Source organism: Schistocerca americana, chromosome 2, assembly GCF_021461395.2.
Source record: "Schistocerca americana isolate TAMUIC-IGC-003095 chromosome 2, iqSchAmer2.1, whole genome shotgun sequence".
Lineage (NCBI taxonomy): Eukaryota > Metazoa > Arthropoda > Insecta > Orthoptera > Acrididae > Schistocerca > Schistocerca americana.
The window spans coordinates 619,412,480-619,435,144 of record NC_060120.1 but is presented as its reverse complement, the minus strand read 5'-3'; the positions used below and the strand labels follow the sequence as shown (position 1 = coordinate 619,435,144).

The following is a 22,665-nucleotide window of genomic DNA, read 5'->3' as shown; positions in this document are numbered from 1 at the left end:
AGTTTCGGACCTGAGAAGAAGAAAAACGCCTCTGTGTTGCTTATAGTAGCTCACTCTGTTATCCATGTTTTTATTCATAGCGACGTTAATGCATGTTTCACCTTTCGTTAACATTATGGTTACTAGACTACAATTATTTCACCAGAAATCTCTGTCTATTTTCTACGTCACTATTCCTAGTTTGTTCATTTCTCCTTTTAGACTCTCCAGTTTTCCTACAACATTCAGATTTGTAACATTCCGCGCCCCCTAAATCGTAAAACGTATGCCTTAGTCTTCGACCTCCTGATAATTCCCTTCATGTCAGTCTACGCACGGAGACCTGAAAGAGGCACTGATATTATCATCAAAATTATTTTTGAGAAGGAAATGGTAATCATGAGATTCTTATAGATGGCCTGTCAGTACACTTAATGATTACTGCAGTGATTTCCATTGCCTTCTGCCTTCTGATACCATTAGTCATGTTGGTTCTTTGGTCTTAAGCGACAATTACACTCTACTCTATCCTCTAATGCGCCATCAGGCAGGAGACAAGCGGCTGGCTCTGAGCACTATGGGACTTAACATCTGAGGTCTTCTCTTCTTCTTCATGTGCCGTCTCCTCTAAGAAGGTTGGCTGTCATCATGGCAATTTCTGATCTTGATTTGGCTGATCTAAGGAGTTCTGACGTTGAACAGTTGTACCAATTTTTTAAATTGTCAATCCAGGATGTCCGTCTTCTACCCCTCGTTCTCTTCCCACAAATTTTCCCTTCTAGTATTATTTGCAATATTTTGTAATTTACTCCCCTAATAACATGGCCTAAATATTGTAGCTTCCTTACTTTAATAGTTTTAATTAATTCTTTTTCCTTTCCCATTCTTCTTAGGACATCTTGATTAGTAATCCTCGACACCCAACTAATTCTAAGTATTCTTCTATATGCCCACATTTCAAAAGCTTCTAAACTGTTCATGTCCTTCTTTTTCAATGTCCACGCTTCCATTCCGTATAATAATTTTGAGAATACATAGCATCTTAGCAACCTCATTTTTGTGTTTAAACAAATGTCTCTCGAACAGAATGCATTTTTCATCTTATTAAAGATACTTCTGGCCTGTCCTATTCTCGATTTAATTTCTTCTGAGCTTTCAATCTCCTCATTTACAATTGTTCCGAGATATTTAAATTTACGTACTTGATCGACTCTTTCCCTATTGATTGTAAGATTTTCTTGTTGGTGTGTTTTAGATATCACCATGAACTTAGTCTTGCTTACGTTAAGAGTCAAGCCAAATTCTTCACTTTTTTCTGCGACTTTGTCAAGAAGTAATTGTAGATCTTTGAGGTTTCCAGCTAGTAGTGCAGTGTCATCAGCAAACCTAACATTGTTAATGTTTAGCCCATTCACTTTAATGCCAGCTATTTCATCTGATAGAGCTGCCTGGATTATGTCTTCTGAATACATATTAAACAATAAGGGTGAGAGAACGCAACCTTGTCTCACACCCCTCTTTATTTCTATATCATTCGATAACTCATTTTCTACCTTCACGGTTGCGGTTTGATTGTAGTAGAGGTTATATATAATGCGGATGTCTTTCTTATCAAGTGTTTTCTTTTCTAACAATTCTATGAGATGATCATGACGAACTTTGTCAAATGCTTTATTATAATCCAGGAAGCACACATATAGTGGCTGGTTAACCTCCATACATCGTTGCGCTAATATGTTAAAAGCAAACAATGCTTCTCTTGTACCGAGGGAACTTCTAAAACCGAACTGTGTTTCACTTATACCTTCTTCTACTTTTTTGTATATTCGTTGGTGTATAACTTTTAGAAATATCTTTAAGGTGTGACTCATTAAGCTTATTGTACGGTGATCATTACAAGTTTTGGCATTAGCCTTTTTGGGTAATGTAACAAAGGTAGATGTCAACCAATCCCTAGGAATAATTCCCGAATTATAAATATCATTAAACAATTGTACAAATATATCTATATGGTCTATTCCTATGAGTTTCAGGATGTCATTTGGTATCTTATCCGGTCCAGGGGCTTTTCCTGTCTTTAATTTGTTGATAACATGTAATATTTCTTCTTTCGATATGCTTGGTCCTCGTTCTCCGATCATGTTATCATAAAATTTTTTGATCTTTTCTTGTATCTTCAAATAGTTCTTTGACATATTCTGTCCACCTGTCCAGTTTACCTTTAACATCAGGAATTATTTTGCCATTTTTATCTAACAATGAACTTGTACTTTTCTTTTTATTAAATCCAGCTAAATCTTTAACTTTTTTGTGTAAGTTGAAACTATCATGTCTTGTTTCATAACTCTCAATTTCAGAGCATTGTTCCTTGTACCATTCTTCTTTTGCTCGCCGTGTTTCTTTTCGTATTTCTGCATGTAACCTTTTATACTCACTTTCATCTCTATTTTTAAGTATTCTTCTTTGTTCCATCAATTGTAATATCTTCTCTGTCATCCACTTCTTTTTCATGTTGTGTTTGGTCGCCATTGTGTTTTTACATGCATTATTTAATGTGTCTTTTATAAGTTCCCATTTGCCATCAATGTCTTCTGTTTGATTATTCTTTATCCTAACTAATTCCTTATTAATCTCTTCAGAAGTCTTTTGTTTAGTCAAGGGGTCTCTTAGAATAGTTGTATTTATATAGTCCTTCTTTTGTTTCTTTTGCATGGCTTTCAGTTTCACATGGAACTTTGCTACTAAAAGGTTATGATCAGAAAATATATCAGCTCCTGGATATGTTTTCACACCATGAATAGAATTTTTGTACCTCTTGTTTATGAGTATGAAATCAATTTGATTTCTGCAAACTTCTTCATTGCAGTCTCTTGGTGATTTCCAAGTATAAAGTCTTCGTTTAGGGAGCTTAAAAAATGTGTTTGTAATAGACAGATTGTTTTCCTGGCAAAATTGTGAGAGCAAATCTCCTCTTTCATTTCTTGTTCCTAAACCAAAAGGTCCAATAAGATCACCTTCACTTCCTTCACCTATTTTGGCATTAAAATCTCCCATGATGATAACAATGTCTCTGCTTTTTGAGGTTCCTATTGCTTGTGTTAATTCTTCATAAAATTTTCCTGTTTCTTCTTGGTCTTTGTCGGCTGTTGGAGCATATATTTGGATTAAATTAATATTTGTTTGTTTCGTTTGTAAATGTAGACTGATTACTCTATCTGAGATTGGTAAAATGCTTTTGACAGATTTACTAGCATACTCATCTAAAATTATTCCTACCCCATTCCTGTGCTGGCTATCAGAATTTCCCAAGTAATATACTTCCATGTTGTCAATGGTCATTTCTCCTGAGTCAGGCCATCTTGTTTCACTTACACCCAAAATGTTAATTTTTAGGCGTTTCATTTCTTGTATAACATTATTTACTTTGCCTGGTTGGTATAATGATCTTACATTCCAAGTTGCTATTGTTGCATTATTTTTGTATTTACTTGTGGCATTGTTCAAGGCTCTCCCCCCCGGAGATCCGAGTGGGGGAGTTGAAACTCCGGATAATTTGACATTGAACCCTGCCATGATGAGTTTTCCTGGGGATATCCATTGGATCTTTAATGCTGTGGTTTCCCGTTTCCTTCAGCATCCTATGCCGTTGACCACCCTTGGTGATTCTTCCGTCTTTAGGAGTGATTTCTCACTCCAAGGACAAGAGGGTGCCCTTGCTCTACCAGCTCATCCGCCCTCTAGAAGGTCGTTGACTTAGTAGAGGGTTCTCCTTATCCCGGGAGAAACTCGGTCGCCAGAGCCTCGTTAGCGTAGCAGGGGATACCACGTGCCGGAGAGGTTGACATTTGTGTGGGAGAGGCTATTGGTGACGCATCCCACACCTCACCCCCCCCTGAGGTCTTCAGTCCCCTAGAAATCAGAACTATTTAAACCTAACTAACCTAAGGACATGACACACATCCATACCCGAGGCAGGACCCGAACCTGCGACCGTAGCGGTCGCGCGGTTCCAGACTGTAGCGCCTAGAACCGTTCGGCCACTCCGGCCGGCCGGGTAGGAGACATATGAGGAAAATAATCACCAGCACTGTTTGTGTCTTTACTATGTAACAGATGATGGTTGTTCACTATCGGAGAGGGAGAGGTGCAGCTTAGGGATTAAAAACATTAAATAAATAAGATGAAAAGCCCTAGAGAGGATATCAGTGAGTGGCCTAACTACAAATTAGGGAAGAAGAGGTTTATAAAAATGAAATAGTGCCTTGTGTGGAATGCCACATGACAGGCGAAAGACAAATCAAGGAAGTTATCGAAAGCTCTGTTTGTAGTCGGTATCGACAAGTAGCTGAGGCAGAAATTCCAGAGAGTGGAAATCTAAATAATCATAGTCAAGAGTAGTGCAACACCGGCCGTGGGAATCATACGAAGAGACGTCAGGAAGCATTTAATACGGGAGGTTTTTTGTTGTTGTTGTTGTAAATTAAAGTGCGAAATGAAGAAATAAGAATATCCTCATCAGGAGAGACCATAGGACCACATGGTAAGGCATCTGCGAATACTTCACACCGGAAGCTCCAATACAAGCTGTAAATAGTAACGACAGACTACCAAAGAAATGAAACTGCTCGCTCAACTAAGGCACTGTTTTCATCAAAAATGTTGTGTGCTACCATTTCCGCACCTCTCTCTGTTTTTCTACGATGCACCGAGTTCCACCAGAGCAATTGAGTTTCACCAGGGCAATTCAGTGGCGGCGGACGAATAGAATACTACAGATGCGCTCTTGAGGTTCGCGATGACGCTACGGTGCTGTTAGGCTGTAAAGGAAATTGGTCGTGTTTTCCTTCCAGTGACGGTAAATTGGAAATTTGTAGTAAGTTACTATGGGACCAAACCGCTGATGTCATCGGTCCCTAGGCTTACACACTACTGAATCTAACTTAAACTAAGGACAACACACTCACCCATGGCCGAGGGAGGACTCGAACCTCCGGCGGCAAGAGCCGCGCGAACCGTGGCAAGGCGCCCTAGAGCGCGCGGCTCAGTGACGATAAGAACACGTCAGCAGTCTAGTACTCTTTCACCACCATTGACTTGTTAGACGTGTTTGAAACTTGTCGCAGCGTAATGGTACACTTAAAGGTCGAGGAGAAGTGAAACAGACGAAGGATTACCATAGAGCAAGCTGCCACAGAACTGGTGAAATACCATGGATAGTAAAACAAAATAAAAAAAAAGTTTGAAGCAACAGGAGAAGAATGTGTGTGTGTGTTAGAGAGAGAGAGAGAGATACAGCCATACTAGTATTGCATTCTGATCAACAAGCAAGGAATCCATACTTCAGTGTAACACCTTTTTTATCGGTGTTAGCTCAAGTTCACTGTTCAATAAGAAACCGCAAATTCTAGTAGTTAAACTGTACTCTAGCTGACATTACAAGAACGGTGTAAAATGACGCGCTTCTCGGCCAATTGCTACTTATTGAAACATCGCCACTGCTACGTTATAGACAGCAAGGATAACTGACGGCATCAACTGAGAAATCTATATGCATGGAACGGATAGCTGTGAATATCAAGTACTTTCTAATGATAAAGATCCGTTGCGAGGCCCTTGAACGCTAATGATCGCCTTTCACGGAAAGCTTCGCCTCATTGCTATTCTTTACGTAATATATACGTCTGGCCAGATCTTATCGCTAAATATGGCTCCTCTTCGGACCGTTACGTCGCGGCTTTGCTATTTTGGGCACATAAATTTAGGACACACAATATCAGATTCCAGCAGACGATATAGAGTGGTCTTCAGCATCTTATTTTAATCTCTAAAGAGTGTTTCTTTTTATCATGATACGACAGGTTATTATCACTATCGGAAAATCATTGCTTAAGAATAAACACACTCTATCCTGTGGGAAACCACAGCTGCAAGAAAGCATTCTTATTAAGAAAACCCGCAGCAGCTATTGAATAATCCTTTATTGAGACAATCGTTTTCGCAGCCTAAGCTTGCATCATCGGGTACATCTGAGTAGAAAACCGGAAACTGCAGCAAAAAAAAAAAAAATTCTTTGGCAAATGGCCCACTGAAATCAATATGTAACTTCGATGATGTTAAAAAACTGAATATATGAAATGGACAGTAAGGCTAAAGAGAAGCCGGTACCCAATACGCAGAATACTCACATTCAGGTCAGTCATATACAGAAACTGCAGGGTTCATCGGACGACCCCATCACTCTCAGTGAAGTTGTATTAAAATGTCTTTACAAGGAGCGCTAGTCAAATCAGAATGGCGGAATGAAGGAAACAAACATAGCAAATACGCCGAGTTCTGAAAAGACCATGGAGAACAATGTAATAAAAATATATCAACCAGACTAGGGAAGTAATAAAACTCTTAAAAGTCTGTTGTTACATGCTGATCCGGACTAAACAGCCATAACTTCGTATAGGGCCATGGAATGGACAAAACTACAAAACTAATAAAATCGTATAAACTGTAGTGAAATAACGAAACAAGAATGAAAATAAGACGGGTGGACGATAAAAAGAATGTGAAACAAAATAAGTAGAAGGATAAAACTCCTGTGTCTGGAAGTATGCATCCGCCATATCTTGGCGAGAACAAGCACAGGACGACACCAGATGTATACTGAGCGCACCGACAAGTGTCAGGTTGACAGGGAAGCGCGGAGGCGGCGAGGCAGGAAGGATTTTTCTTCCATTCTATGACATCCTTTTTATTTTGCATGTCTCTAACGTTCATTACGGGTTCCTATATTTCGCTATAGTCTATACTACTTTAGTACTTTTATAGTACTGTCCATTTCATGGCCCTACATGGTAATCCGGTAATTTTTCTTGTGGTGAGCATGTCACAGCAGACTTTTATGACTTTTATCCAGTCATCAGTCTGGTTGATATATCTTTATTGTATTGGTCTGCACATTTCTTTTAGAACGTGAGACATTTGCCATGGCTGTCTACTTCATTCCGCCACTCTTATTTTGACTACATTCCCTTTTAAGGACGTTTTTATACAATATGAATGAGAATGATGGGGGCGTCCAACATTCACTACATTCGGCTGTAAATGATTTGAATGTGAATAATCTGCTTATTGCGGACCCTATTTCCTTAAGGATAATTGCTCATTTCGTATATGATTCAAATGGCTCTGAGCACTATGGGACCTAGCATGTGTGGTCATCAGTCCCCTAGAACTTAAAACTACTTAAACCAAAGGACATCACACACATCCAAGCCCTAGACAGGATTAGAACCTAGGACCGTAGCAGTCACGCGGTTCCAGACTGAAGAGCCTAGAACCGCTCGGCCACAACGTCCGGCTTATTTCGTATATTTAGCAAAAAAAAAAAAAAAAAATGGTTCAAATGGCTCTGAGCACTATGGGACTCAACTGCTGTGGTCATAAGTCCCCTAGAACTTAGAACTACTTAAACCTAACTAACCTAAGGACATCACACACATCCATGCCCGAGGCAGGATTCGAACCTGCGACCGTAGCAGTCGCACGGTTCCGGACTGCGCGCCTAGAACCGCGAGACCACCGCGGCCGGCTATATTTAGCATCTAAACGTCATGGAAGTCATGTACTGGTTTCACTGGAGCTCTTGTCAATAACTTTTTTTTTTAAATTTATCCTCCAATATCTCTTTTTCTATTCAGAATGCACCTGATGATGCAACTTTAGATTGCGAATTCGGTTTTACCAATAACGGATTACTCAACCGCTGCTACAGTTTGGTTTAGCAAGAATTAACAAATAAAATTATACCTACTACACTAAACATTTATTCATAATCAGAAATCGGTGAAATGCGAGTAGAAACTGGCAATAACTGCAACTTCTAAATTATTTCCATTACATGTCTGTTACGATCTTGGATTAAGCTTATAATGCATCAAAAGTATCAGGACACCTATTAGTGGACATTAGAATTCTCTGATCGAATCGTTCATGTTCATGACAGTTTCATCTGTGCTGGGAACAGATTCAACGGGACGTCTCAATATCTCTGGGGGAATGGCAGTTGCGTCTTCCTCTAGAGCCGAAACGAGAGAAGATGGTGGTACTCGGTGCTGGGCTCTGGAGTGAAGTCGATATCTATACCGTCCCAGAGGTGATCCTTCGGGTTCAGGTTGGTGCTCTGATCAGGGCACACCATTTAATATTGCTATCGGAAAACCATTGTGTCATCGATGCTAATTTATGACAGTGCGTATTGCCACGTTGATACAAATACCTGATCATTCTTCAGGTGTATGCAGTACACAAAGCTGTAAAATGTGTTCATATCCTTCCGCATTTAGCGCTTCCTTAAGTTGATAAGAGAACCACACCCCAACCACGAAAATCATCCCTATACTGTAATACCGCCTCCTCCGTAGTTCACTCGATGGCAGGTAAAATTCTCCAGCAATTCGCCAAACCTAAACACTCGAACCACTCGTTTACAGTCATCCTCTGTCCAACTGCGCCGCTTCTTACACCTCCTCAAGCGTCGCTTAGCACGGACTACAAAACTGTGTGGCTATGAGGAGCTGGTCGACCATTGTTTCTCATAGTTTTCACTCCCTGCGCACAGCGGTACTGCTGATAACTCTATGGAAATCACGAGTGATTCCTTCCGCTGATTTCAGGTGATTTTTTTTTTTTTGACATCCATAATCAGCAATGTTCGGTTATACCTGTTTGTCAGTACATAAGATCCGTCTGGTCTTTTTTAAACTGTTGTTGTTCATTCGCGTTTATACTTCACAATCATATCACTAACAATTTACTTGGGATTCTTTAGACTTGAAATTTGCTTGATGACTTCCCTACTCAGGCGACATCTAATAACTAGTCCACGTTCAAAGTCGGCTGTTAGCGCTTCTCTCTCCTGATAATCCACTCCGCCTCCTTTTATATTGGTGAGTCCACTTCTCGTGGCATCTTGTGGTCAATTCTGCATTACAGAGCGTTTTTCCGGACACTTTTGATAAGAGGGCGTAAATGTTAGCACTGTTATTTCCGGAGACAGACTCGAGAGTCGTGTTTACGAATAAGTTAAGATTTCCACATTAACTGTGTCTTTCATGGAACTTGTATGACTCAGAAATTTTTTTCTGTCAAGGTGACTTTTACAGTTAGTTTTTATCGACTGGAAAGCTTTATGTCAATTTTGACCAAAACACATTACACAGCCATCTGTGTAATGGAGGCAAAAGTGAATGTCACAGTCTCAATGCAGCTCAGAAGAGATCTCTGCGCCTATAGAATGGGATAATAGGGAAATTTGTAAATGTGTGGTAAGGTCTTAAGGGACCAAACTGCTGAGGTCATCGGTCCCTAAGCCTACACACTACTTAATCTAATTTAAATTAACTTACGCTATGGACAACATACACATCCGTGCCCGAGGGAGAACTCAAACCTCCGACGGGGGCAGCCGCACGGACCGTGACAAGGCGCCTGAGACCGCGTGGCTACCACGCCCGGCGGATAATAGGGGCTTCTGTAATTTGTAAGCATTATCACTTAATCGAGAGGGTGGTTGTTGGTGATGGATGTTTCCCGCTAATTTGCAGAACACCATAGTAACATAATTCAAACATTAATCAACTGTCTTGAGTCACAAAAGATTAAAAACGAGCCTCTTCTTCCTGGTCAACGACACCATCATAATCATGGCACATTGATTATCCTGATAGAACGCAGCAGGCGTCCATGATGCTGTGGTACCTGGTGTCACGCTGGTAGGACGCACATCCGGCGGAGTGGCCAATCAGCTGCAGCAAGCCGAATCACCAACATCTTCCACAGGCCAGCACCGTCACCGCAGTGGAAACAATGGACAGTCCCGCGGTGCTTCGTCACTGGTCGCACTGGAGTGGAAGCCACAGTGTTCGTGACGGCTGGCTGCGCCTGAAGATGTTGAAGTCAGTTCCTACAGGAGACAAACATGTTCCCAGCGGAGCCGAGAGCGAGAGCCTTCGAAACTGGTGCTCTGCAGTGCTATCAGCGCGGGGTGTCGTCCCTGTGTGCACACAAAAGCCTCGTGCAGTGATTGCTCCTTTTCCGGCCAGACCGACAGCGATCCCAGTGGAGGCGGAGAAAGGGTCTTCTGCAAGTCAAAATGAGCATTTCCCGAGTGCTCTCGCAGCTAACTGTTTCACGCAGGTGTTTTAACGGTTGATACAGTGCACTGCGTGCTGTACAAATGGTGCATTGGGTGTGTTTGTTACTCACAGAGTTTGTACCATTGTGTTGTCGAGTGACAAGTTCTGGTTGTTTGTTAACTGCACACAGGAGTGAGGGTGATTGCACTATGAGTGAGAGTAGATCTACTAGTTAACTGCGACCCAGGCTAATTCTATTAACTCCAAAGTGCTTTGTTTCAAGTACGCTGTGAGTGTAACTGTCGACAATTCTTCTCGTTGATTGTTGTATGTCAATAAACAGTTTTTTGTTGTGTGTTATGATACTAGGTCTGAGAGTTAGTTTTTCATCTTATGATTTACTGCTACAGATGACGTAACTGATTATGCAAATCATTGTAAATTGATAACTTTGTTGCCCAGTAGTGTATGTTAAGGCTAAGATTGGATTCAAGTTTTTAATTTACAGGTTGTGTGGATCACTGTTTGAGGCTATTTACGGGCTGCGGAAATATTTTTTCATTGAAAGTGTATTTATGTTGTCATCAAAAGTATTGTGAAGTTAAATGAAATAAAATTTAAATTGAGTTCCAAATTTGTACAAGTCCGGTCCGACCCCCCTCCATTTGAATCCTAAGCTAACCCTGTTTTTTTTTTATTTTACTTTTTTTAAAAAAACTGGTCGGGCTGTGTCGACCCTAACTGTATGCACCACTTTCAAAAGTTGCCCGTCATCACTCTGGACACTAACCGTCGATTACAGAGAACAGTACAAATGTGCAGGCCCCCGTTATTCGCAAAGAAGATGGGCGATGGAATATCTGGAACGGGATCTGGGTCAATGGTGTGGGCTTTACGAGAGAACAATTCACCTGATATCATCGTAAAGTGTAAGCGACAGCTTCCAAAGCACGTTTGAAGCATGGCACATCACGCCTTCATGGAGGAGGTGGATCAGTCATGTTTCGGATGGTGTAATAGACCAACTGAAGTGGAAGTTGAGTCCTGGGTCCCGATCTCAGTGGACGAGATTAAGTGCAGTGCTCGTTATAAAACAAATCTTTGATCATACAGCGCGAGTTAGTGCAATGTTCGTTCTTTTCTCTGAATTATTAGTATGCAGTCAGTTCCACAACAAAGCGTACGCCATAATTTTAAACGTAACGTCCGCAGCGATATCTCTGGTACTGATCTCATTCAGTGTATAGATAAACCGTTTGACAGTTGAAGGTTTTATTTTGTCAGTTACAATTTAAAATGAGTGCAAAATATCTGAAGCGCTACGAGGCAGTGTTCCCTGTAAATCATACAAAGGGACCTAAGTTTTCATATGAAGCTGCTGCTAAAATTCTTAGAAAGTCAAAGACACGCGTTGCGAAGTGGGTCAAAATATTCTCAGAGGCTAGAAACGTGAATGATTTACCGGAGAGAGGGATACCGTGCGCGGCAAGAAAAACTCAGGACAATGATATTGTGCGTCTCTTTAAGCAAAAACCAAATCTTACTTGGTTCTAACGCGGAAAACTGGGTGCTTCTATAGGACAATGATCCGAAACATCGTAGCCGTCTCCGTACAGCGTGGAAACAAGACAATGGGGTTTCCACGATGGATTGCGCTGCAGTGTCTCAGGATGCAAACCCAGTCGCAGATGTTTGGTCATATATTAAGATGAAGCTCAAGAGAAAGCCAGTATATACCTTGAAGAAGCTGTCATATAAAATCAGGACGATATGGAGATCGTTACCCAGAGAATAGGCAGAAAATCCCGTAAAAAACATGCCAAAAAGGTGACAATATATGATCGATAATAACGGCGATTGGATTGACTGTTAGATAATTGTGCAATTAGTAATAACATGCATTTTCATGTAAACGTATGTTTATAATCGTGTCTTTTATTTCATACAGATAACGGTGTGCACTGACTGTAAAGGGTCTTTGTGTTTGGCTCTCATGCACAATGATAACAAGCTTAGGTGTGCACCAGGTTATATTTGTTATTAACAGGGTGCTTCATCATGGACAGGTTTCAAGACGATGTAAAGGAAGTTGGAATTTAAGTCAAAACCGACATTAACAGATATTTATTTGCTCTAATGACAGAAAAATCACAATAAAAGTTAACTGGGAAAAAAGTCTTCCAAAATTAATATCAAGTTACAGAATAACGCTAACACTGTTGGGAGATACCACAAAATGTGGAAGACTATGTGAAGGATGTGCAACAAGGTCTGCTTATCTGGAAGGTTCGCGGAGTCAAATTTAACGATATAACAAAATCCCAAATATTATAACCGAAATAAACAACATGAGCTTCATAACGAAATATACAAGTAACGAAGCTGCTCAGAAAATGGATCACGCTACAGCAATTGCGACCCTTACATTTCTACAAAATGGGGAAATCGTGTCGTCATTAGCCCCAAAATGCGGCCAGCAGACGAGTGACCATTACGGCTGGCGGCAATCAAGGCCCATCACGTTGGTCAAGAACAGACTGACATAGAATCTTAATTTACGGCCCTCAACCGCGTACCTTCCGAAAATACCGTATGGTGGGGACAAATCACTGACGGTGTCAATGTGACATACGGGAGCATCGCTTATTCGATGAAAATAATCAGGAGAGCGCTGCAGAAACTTCCCGCTCTTGGCGTACATAACGCACCTTAACAAATAAGAGGATGGTACTGCGATGGAGCAGGTCCACATCGATTGATCGGCTTCTTTGCGGCAAATTCGGTGGCACTGCAGCTCAGCTCGAATGAGTACACCATATTCTGGAGCGAAAACAGACCTTTTCAGGCCGGTCACGTAGCATCTCAGTTCCTCGACATGGGATGTCCGAACATAACACATGAAAATGACGCGCTCAGTTCTTCTCTGGAAATGTGTGTGACGGGACAGCGCCTTCCGCTCGCGGCTAGGAGAGACGCCAGCACTGCCAACAAAAGTATGAAGCAGGCAGCAGCCTTATTTCTGCGAGAATCGCCCAGCTCCAGTGGTTCTCCGCTCTTCCTAATGAGATTCTTTATCGGCCTCCACAAAAAGGTGGTCAAAGGAACCAATTTCTCTTAGTGATATGAGACACTAATGTTACAAGAGGTCTGTACAGTACTGGAACAGGGCCTTCTAATCTATCTTAATGACTGGAATGGTCTGCGTTATCTGCTGAGATAATAACTACTGAGCGTATCTGGGACTAGCTGAAAATTTTACTGCATCGTCGCCTATGCTGGCTTTAGGTATAAGGGGATTAGAGGTCATCAATCTCCTACTCAAGGAACACGTCCAGGCTGTTCAACACACTGTAAGTAGGCTGTTTAGGTTCGTATATTGGTAACGCCACGTAGCGCTCTGTATGAAAATCATTGGCTCTGCTGTGTGCAGTCTGTGGCTAGTTTGCATTGTTGTCTGCCATTGTAGTGTTGCGCAGTTGGAGGCGAGCCGCCAGCAGTGGTGGATGTGGGGAAATGAGATGGCCGATTTTTGAGAATTTTTGAGAATGGATAATCTGGAGGTGTGTCAAACAGAAACAGTACATTTGTAAGAATAGATGTCATGAACTGCTATATATATTGTGACTATTAAGGTAAATACATTGTTTGTTCTGTATTAAAATCTATCATTTGCTAACTATGCCTATCAGTAGTTAGTGTCTTCCGTAGTTTGAATCTTTTATTTAGCTGGCAGTAGTGGCGCTCGCTCTATTGCAGTAGTTCGAGTAACGAAGATTTTTGTGAGGTAAGTGATTTGTGAAACGTATAGGTTAATGTTAGTCAGGGCCATTCTTTTGTAGGGATTATTGAAAGTCAGATTGCGTTGCGCTAAGAATATTGTGTGTCAGTTTAAGCACAGTCATGTACAATTTTTCTAAGAGGACGTTTCATATGTCGACCCTTAGCCGAGGATACCTCACTGGAATCTTCTGATGTTTTCTTGTAGTTTGTGCAATTAGTGCAGCATTTGTTTATTACTAGCGCGTAATTGTAGAGAGAACTTCCTTTGTAGTTGTCGTTTTTCATTCTTGTACCGCAAAACAGTTGTGGCATGCATGTAGATTTGCACCAAGTATTTCGCAGCTGCGCTTGCAATTAACGAGATATTATTTTCAATGCAATGTTAATGTGTTTTCCTATTTTGCTCTTCAAATTGTGCTTTTCTGTGTTGTCGTGTGAAATATTGTGACAATAATGGCGTGTGAAAAAAGTAACACTAGGCTCCAAAGTAAACTGAGAAATAATAGTGACAACGAGCGTAGCTTATCAGCGCCGCCGAGTAATGAATTAACTAATGTTCAAAGTAGTAATTTGGTAATTGTGCATAGGGAAATGGAGCGGGCTGCAAATAATGGTGTAGGCAGTGAAACAATTAGTGAACAGGGAAGAATTATCGATCGATCGGTCGGCAACAGCTCGCCTCAGGAATCCGAAATGACAGGACACAATCTTGCAAATACTGTAGATTCAGGTTTTGCGTCCTCACCGTTTTCTCAAATAAGTCAAAACACATTTTCTGCTTGTCAAAATGTGAATGTTGCCAGTGCAAATGCACCGCCGAAAAGCGTAGAGGAACAGATTCCAGACACTAATACATTATTATTTCAATTAATGCAACAAATGGAACAAAATCAGAGACAATCACAGCAATAGCTTCAAAAGTTAGACACAATGGAACAAAAGCTTCAAAAGTTAGACTCAGTGGAACATACGCTTGAACAAACACGTGAAGATTTAACTACTGAGTTACATAAAATCGAATGGAAATGTCAAAAAGTCTGTAATGACGTAAAAACACCAATTTGTGAGCATTTCCAACCTATTTTTTCGCGGCATGAAAATACATTACAGAATCACGAATTAGCCATAAAAGAACTGCAAACTATTATTCATGAAAATCATGAGACCTTGCAAGCTAAAATTGACTCAGTTGCATCGACCGATTCGGTTACGCAACTTGCAAAAACTCAGGAAAACTTAAAGGACACAGTAGATACGATTTCAACACAAATGGACACTCTGGAATTTGGTTCAGAAAAACACACAGAGGAGTTAAGTACACTATTGGAGAAAGTAGCCGAACTTTCGTATCAGTTCACTAACTTATCTGCAAAGGTAGATGATTATCTGAATGACACAAGACCTGTAGCCATCACTGATACAGAAGAGTATGAATAAATTAAGAAATTCAAACAAAATCAGAATCAAATTAATACGTAACACAAAAGAGAAATCCGGGAAGTACAAGATCAGTTGGCACAAGTAATACAAAAATTACATATTTCAGAGGATACTCGCGCTCCAACACGAGAAGAGGGACTTAGAAACACGGAAAAGCCACAAAATAATAACACAGGGCATTTCGGAAATTATGAAAGAAATTGCAAGGTGCACCGAATTTTTAGATGGAACCGCCGACACGACGTAACAATGACCGATATGCTACTCGCCGACATGATGATTTTGACTATAAGCTGTTCATTACTACACGTAAATTCAAAACATTTAAGAATTCTGGCAACGACATTCGTCCACAAGCGTGGCTCCATCAATTCTCTCATTGTTTTCCTCCCAACTGGTCATTAGAGCACAAATTAGAATTTATGTGTGGCTATTTAGAGAATGAACCAGCTGAAAGAATACGATAGGTCATTCACGATTGTCACACTGAAGGAGAATTTTATCATGCCTTCCTCTCAGCACATTGGTCTCAAGCTACACAAGACCGAGTAAAACATAGCATCATAATGATGAAACATTTCGAACAATCTGGATTTTCCAGTCTTGTGAAATATTTTGAAGACATGTTGCACAAGAATCAGTACCTGTCAGACCTATACAGCCCCTCAGAACTCATCCGCATTTGCTTAATCAAACTACCTGAACATTTACGACATATTATTTTCGCAGGACGTTGCAAGGACGACATTGAAGCTTTTCAGGGACTGTTACAAGAATTGGAAATTGACACTGACAATCGCGGAACCCGAAAACAGGAACACAACAATTACAGGTCACATCCGTCGCAATTCCGCGATGAAAGAAATAATAACTGGACACGACAAGGCTATTCTCACAACACAAATCGTGACCAAAACAGACACCACCCGTATGACAACAGTTGGCAGAATAGTAATAATTACAGGGAAAGATCACCTCTCCGCGGTAGTGACTATCACAGAGACATTCAGAGAAACAGACAATATGGGAACCAAAATAATTATTATCAAGGGAGACAGAATAACTTCAGACGCAACGATCCAGCGCGCAGTTACGATTCCGGGAGAAGTTCTCCGCCACGTGACCGACAAGAAAGAAACTATGGAATCTACCGACATGACGACAGATGATATGATCGTAACGACAGACCTGAATTGCATCAGAACTGGCGGGATTCAAACAGATCAGGGCCTTCTCGACAAGGTGAATTTGTAGAAGTTAGGTCTCCAAATCCCAATAACGACGTGCGCCAACAAAGAGACAATAGGCAATGACTCATACCGGTGGCAGCCACAAAACGTACGTATGAAACTAACGACGCAGCTGCCGTAGCTAGTAATTACGTAATGATGGAAGACATTAGGGACAACTTACTCCAGGAACACGACGTAAAACATAACAACATTGCATATCCTGTGATTCACATTACAGTAAATGACGTAAAATTTACGGCAGTACTTGACTCTGGCAGTCCCATTTCAGTAATTAGTGAAACAGCCTTTAGCAAATGCAACAAATAGAACGATTGCCCCACACTTCCGTTACGTAAGATTAAATTACAAGGTGCAATCTTTGGAAAAAGTGTAGATGTACGCCAACAAACCAACTTAGAATTCTTTTGTCAAGGCCACAGCTTCTCTATGAACTTTCTTATTGTTCCATTATAGTCGACGGAAATTATATTGGGAGTAGACTTTTTGAATGAATACAAAACAATCTTAAACTTTCACAATGCTGAAATAAGTTTAGAGAAAGAAGTTAAGTCAATAGCTTTGAAATTTGAAGATTGGCTCTCAAACCATGACGAAAAAATTAATCGGCTTTACCTCTTGTTAGACAACAGTTCGGAATTTTCGACAGAACTTGACACTAACAATCACTCTGCAAGTACTGACAGGGATGATATCGACGGCGCATTTGATACTAATGAGTTAATTCAGAATAAAATTCCTACAATTGAGAATTGTAATGATACTGATAGGTAAGACCTTGTTGAGATTTTACAAGCACATTCCACAGTTTTTACTCACAAAACAGGAACAATCAAGGGATTTCAATACCAATTTCGTGTTCGTGAGCATACTAAATTTTGTGTTAGACCATATGCAATTCCGGCACATTATAGGGACCGTGTTAGAACAGAAATACGATCTATGCTTGACGAGGGCATTATTGAGCCTGCAGTAAGCTCATACAACAATCCATTACATGTTGTTGAGAAGAAAAATGGATCGATCAGGCTTGTCTTAGATTCGAGACAAATCAATACTATCATCATTCCTGAAACAGACAGGCCGCAAACTTTGGAAGAAATTCTTCAAAATTTTAATGGTGTAAAAGTGTTGTCTTCTATTGATCTCAGATCCAGCTTTTATCAGATCGAACTTCACGCAGAATGTAGAAAGTACACAGCTTTCCTTTGTTTCGGCGTTTGTTATCAGTTTCGGAAACTTCCTTTTGGTTTGAACATTTCTTCGGCAGCATTCATTCGCGCGCTAAATTCCATATTACCTGAGTTCTTAAAACGTCACATCACCTTATATGTGGACGATATTCTGATAGCAAAAGCCTCATGGGAACAACACAATCGCATCGTCAACAGCATGTTACATATTTTTTGCTGAATCTGGAATTACAGTTAACTTGGAAAAGTCTGAATTCGGTAGGACAAAGGTGAAGTTTTTGTGACATATTATTTCTTCTGAAGGCATTGAGCCGGATCCTGAAAAGTTAGAAGCAATCAGAGCCATTCCAGTTCCATCCACAAAAAAACAAGTCCGCAGTTTTCTAGGTCTCGTAAATTTTTACCGTCGTTTTCTGAATATGTAAATTCTAGTTACACCAAAACTTTGTTCTCTCACTGGAAAAAATACTGTTTGGAACTGGGACGAGCAAGCACAGATGGAATTCAATTCTTTGAAAGAAGCGTTACTTTATGCGCCAATACTAGCTCATCCAGATCTGTCACAAGATTTCTGCCTTAGCACGGATTCTTCTAAAGTCTGTCTTGGTGCCCATTTACTTCAAGAAGCCATAGAAAATGACACTACTGTTCAGTAATTAGTGAAACAGCCTTAAGCAAATGCAACAAATCGAACGATTGCCCCACACTTCCGTTACGTAAGATTAAATTACAAGGTGGCTTGTGGAAAATAATTTGATGCTAAATCACAGTAAGACTCAGCTTTTACAGTTTCTAACCCACAATTCAACAAGAACTGACATTTTAATCAGACAGAATGGGCATGTTATAAGCGAGACGGAACAGTTCAAGTTCCTAGGCGTACAGATAGATAGTAAGCTGTTGTGGAAAGCCCATGTTCAGGATCTTGTTCAGAAACTAAATGCCGCTTTATTTACCATTAGAAAAGTATCTGAAATAAGTGACATTTCAACACGAAAAGTAGTATACTTCGCATATTTTCATACGCTTATGTCATATGGTATTGTTTTTTGGGGTAATTCTTCTGATTCAAAAAGGGTATTTTTGGCTCAAAAACGGGCTGTTCGAGCTATGTATGGTGTAAGTTCGAAAACCTCTTGTCGACCCCTATTCAATAGTCTGGGAATTTTGACATTGCCCTCACAGTATGTATTTTCTTTAATGTCGTTTGTTGTTAGCAATATTAGCTTATTCCCAAGAGTTAGCAGCTTTTACTCAGTTAATACTAGGCAGAAATCAAATCTGCATGTGGAATGCACTTCCTTGACTCTTGTGCAGAAAGGAGTGCAGTATTCTGCTGCATCCATTTTCAATAAGCTACCACAAGAACTCAAAAATCTTAGCAGTAGCCCAAACACTTTTAAGTCTAAACTGAAGAGTTTCCTCATGGCTCACTCCTTCTATTCTGTCGAGGAGCTCCTGGAAGAGCTAAAAAATTAAGCAAATTCCAGTGTTACATACTTGATTTTCTTTATTTAAATTAACGACTTGTCGCCTGAATATGTTTCTTATATTTCATTTTATCTGTTTCTACAATCGTGTTATAATTTCATGTATTGACTCTTTCCATGACCATGGAGACTTCTCCTAAATGTGGTCCCACGGAATAATAAATAAATAAATAAACAAAATCTGAAAAAAATTATTCTGTTACTGAATTAGAAGCTTTAGCTGGCGTTTGGGCATTTAACAAATTCCGTTTCTTTCTTTCTGGTAAGCACGTAAAAGAAGACAGTGATCATCGTGCATTACAATTTCTTATGTCTTCAAAATTAAATCATGACAGGTTAAAACGTTGGGCATTGTTTCTGCAAGAATTCCACTTCACAATAGTCTACACTCCCGGCAAGGAGAACATTGTTGCGGACGCACTGTCACGCGCACCGGCTGGGCTTGAGAAAGGTAACACAGAAGGCAACCTCGAGAAAAGTTTCAGTATTCTTTACATTCAGAAAGTCACCTTTGAAAACTTCATCACCACATCTTTAAAGGACATTGCTCATGAACAAGATAAAGATCCGATTGGGAAAGACATCAAAAGTAAATGGCATGAAGAGACACACACACACAGATTCGGCATTATTATCTGGTTAGAAACAACATACTGTTCAAACGCTGTACCGTTGATGACAAGCTATGGGTACTTTACATTCCTGACGATTTTGTTAATAAGCTCATTTGGTACATTCATTTCAGCTATGCGCATTTTGGTCAACGAAAATGTTATCATATTCTTCAGACGACTTGTTATTTTAACAATATGGAAAAGAGAATTCGAAGAGTCTTGTCTATTTGTAAACTTTGTCAAAAGGCTAAACCATCTACTGTCTCACATCGTGCTCCGTTGTTTCCTATCATTCCTCCTAAATTAAAAGAATTTGCTGCTGTTGATGTCTTGGGACCCCTTGTCAGAACATCTAATGGATTTTCGTACGTTCTAGTCGCTGCTGAACCTACTTCAGAATTTGTTTCTTTCACTCCGTTACGTAAAGCCACTGGACGGTCTGTATCCAACGCCTTTGTTAAAAATTTCTTACGTGAAGTCGGACACATTAGTAAAGTCATTTCAGATAACGGACCGCAATTCAGATCTGCTGTTTGGTCATGCATGCTTCAGAACCATAAAAAGAAACCTGTTTTTATTTCATTGTACTCACCACATTGTAACCCATCTGAACGGATTATGAAAGAAATCAATAAGCTTTGCAGACTTTATTGTCACAGAAAGCATCAGCATTGGGACAGATATTTACACTTATTTCAAAACGTGTTGAATGAAATGCCTCATGACTCCATTGTTCTACCACCTATTCTTGTACTGAAGAATGAAGAACCACCGAACAGAATCAGAGAGCTTGTACATTTTCCGAATACACGTAAACTTCGACACAAAGATATAATTGATTTGGCTATTAAAAATATAAAATCTGCAGCAGACGAAAGGAGAAAACTACACGGTAAAGCAAATTCAAAGAAATTATATATTGGTCAGAAAGTTCTCATTAAAGCTCATTCATTGTCACATAAGAAGAAACACTTGAGTCACAAATTCTTTCTAGTTGACAATGGACCTTGCAGAATCCGACGTATACCACATGATAACTGCGTTGAAGTTGAAACTCTGCGTACTAGGAAGAGTAAACGTTTACACCACATTTCTCATGTAAAACCGTTTATTGAAAGATAATCTGTTTTTTAACTTAGTCTTTGCCATAAAACTTTTCACTCCACGCTACTAGTGCAATTTGTCACACTGAGAAACTATTAACATAGAACAATGTTTTGAAGTTAACTATCCAGCCTAGAACCTAGGGACCATTTTTAAACAGAAATTACGAATGCATTGTTATAGTGAACAGACGATACAGTGTTGTTACTTGTACATTCTTGCTTGTTAGTTGCACGATTATGTAACGACTATCAGGCTTACATACTTAGAACATATACTGGCACTGCTAATGAGATTTTAATGCAACGTTTTGGTTTACTTGAAAATAAATTCTGGATTTAAAGTACTTTCTGTGAGATACCAGATGACACAGTGGTTAGTTTATGTGACAGCTACACGATTTTATCACGACGATACTAATGAATGACCATTTACAATGTTGCTTTTTAGGTGTTTCTGTTTTATACCTGCACAGTTTTTCTGAATTCTTCTGGAAAGTAAAACATGTTTTAGTAGTAACTTTAGTGGTATAGCTACAATGAGACAGCCTTTTTCGTAGCACAACAATACGTTATATTATAGTACTTTCTTGATCACGGTAAGGGACGTAATAACTACGATATCTATACGCAAAGCATTTCACTTTCGTTTATGATGAGGTAAGTACGTTGATTTCAGCAGAACTTTGCTTACAGAGGACGATAACTACGACACTTCGACAGAGATTATCTTACAACAAGATGCACAGTTTAGCGCTACAGTACACGTATTTGAGTGATTAATTTTGTACTTAAAACATTTATTTTTTAAAGATTTTTGAATTACAAAGAATGTTTTCTGTGATACATTTCATTCCATTGCTATAATCTGTAACACCTGATGGTGTAATTACATTAATCCTCAGGGGGGTACACACTTACTTTGTGTACCATGTGTTTGGCAAACACAGGGAGCCCTAGCTAATATGGTATTTGCTTATACAACTTTACACATCCGTACCATATTTCTGTAACACAGAATTGCACAGATATCTGATTATTTGACAGAGAAACAAACATTATTTTTCCTATGTCAGTGACACATGTTTACGCAATTACACAGTTGGATAACTTCACACTTATGAAATTGTATTTTGTCTGTAGTCTGTGAACTGTTCATATTTTTTTGGTACCATTGTGATACTATGAGAGCTTTGAATGATGTATTTGGTATGGAATCATGATTTTTAAAGTACATTTGAGATAGATGACACTATTGAAATGAGCAGAGAATTTTTTTTAGGTTTTGAAATTATTGGAGGAAGCTACGACCATTTTGAGAATTGACTGAGATGTTATGATATTATTATGACGACGATATGTATTATGCTGTTGAGGTATGTTTATGATCAATAAGATGATGCTACCGTATAGGAGGAATTTGATTATGCTACATATTTCTTATGATGAAATATTGAAGAAGTGTCGACGAATATGTATATGTATAATAAGGTAAGGAATAATGAGTAGTGGTTAGGGACTCTGATTTGTGGAGAAGGATGTTGGAAACTAAGAATCGTACTTTAGAATTATGAAATGTGTGTACATGTGTGAATGTATCACAATGCTACTGAAAATTTTTTGGACACTGTTGTATTTATAGGGATTTGTTTCTACACATTTGTAACGCAAATTCTCGACCTGTGAAAT

The 22,665-nt window shown here is 39.6% G+C and overlaps 1 protein-coding gene across 1 annotated transcript; it reads right to left on the bottom strand.

Moving 5' to 3' along the window:
- Positions 1-2,124: 2,124 nt before the first annotated feature.
- LOC124594257 (craniofacial development protein 2-like) lies at positions 2,125-3,318 on the bottom strand. The gene has a single exon (XM_047132620.1). The coding sequence runs from the start codon at positions 3,316-3,318 to the stop codon at positions 2,125-2,127; it is 1,194 nt and encodes a 397-aa protein (XP_046988576.1).
- Positions 3,319-22,665: the final 19,347 nt, after the last annotated feature.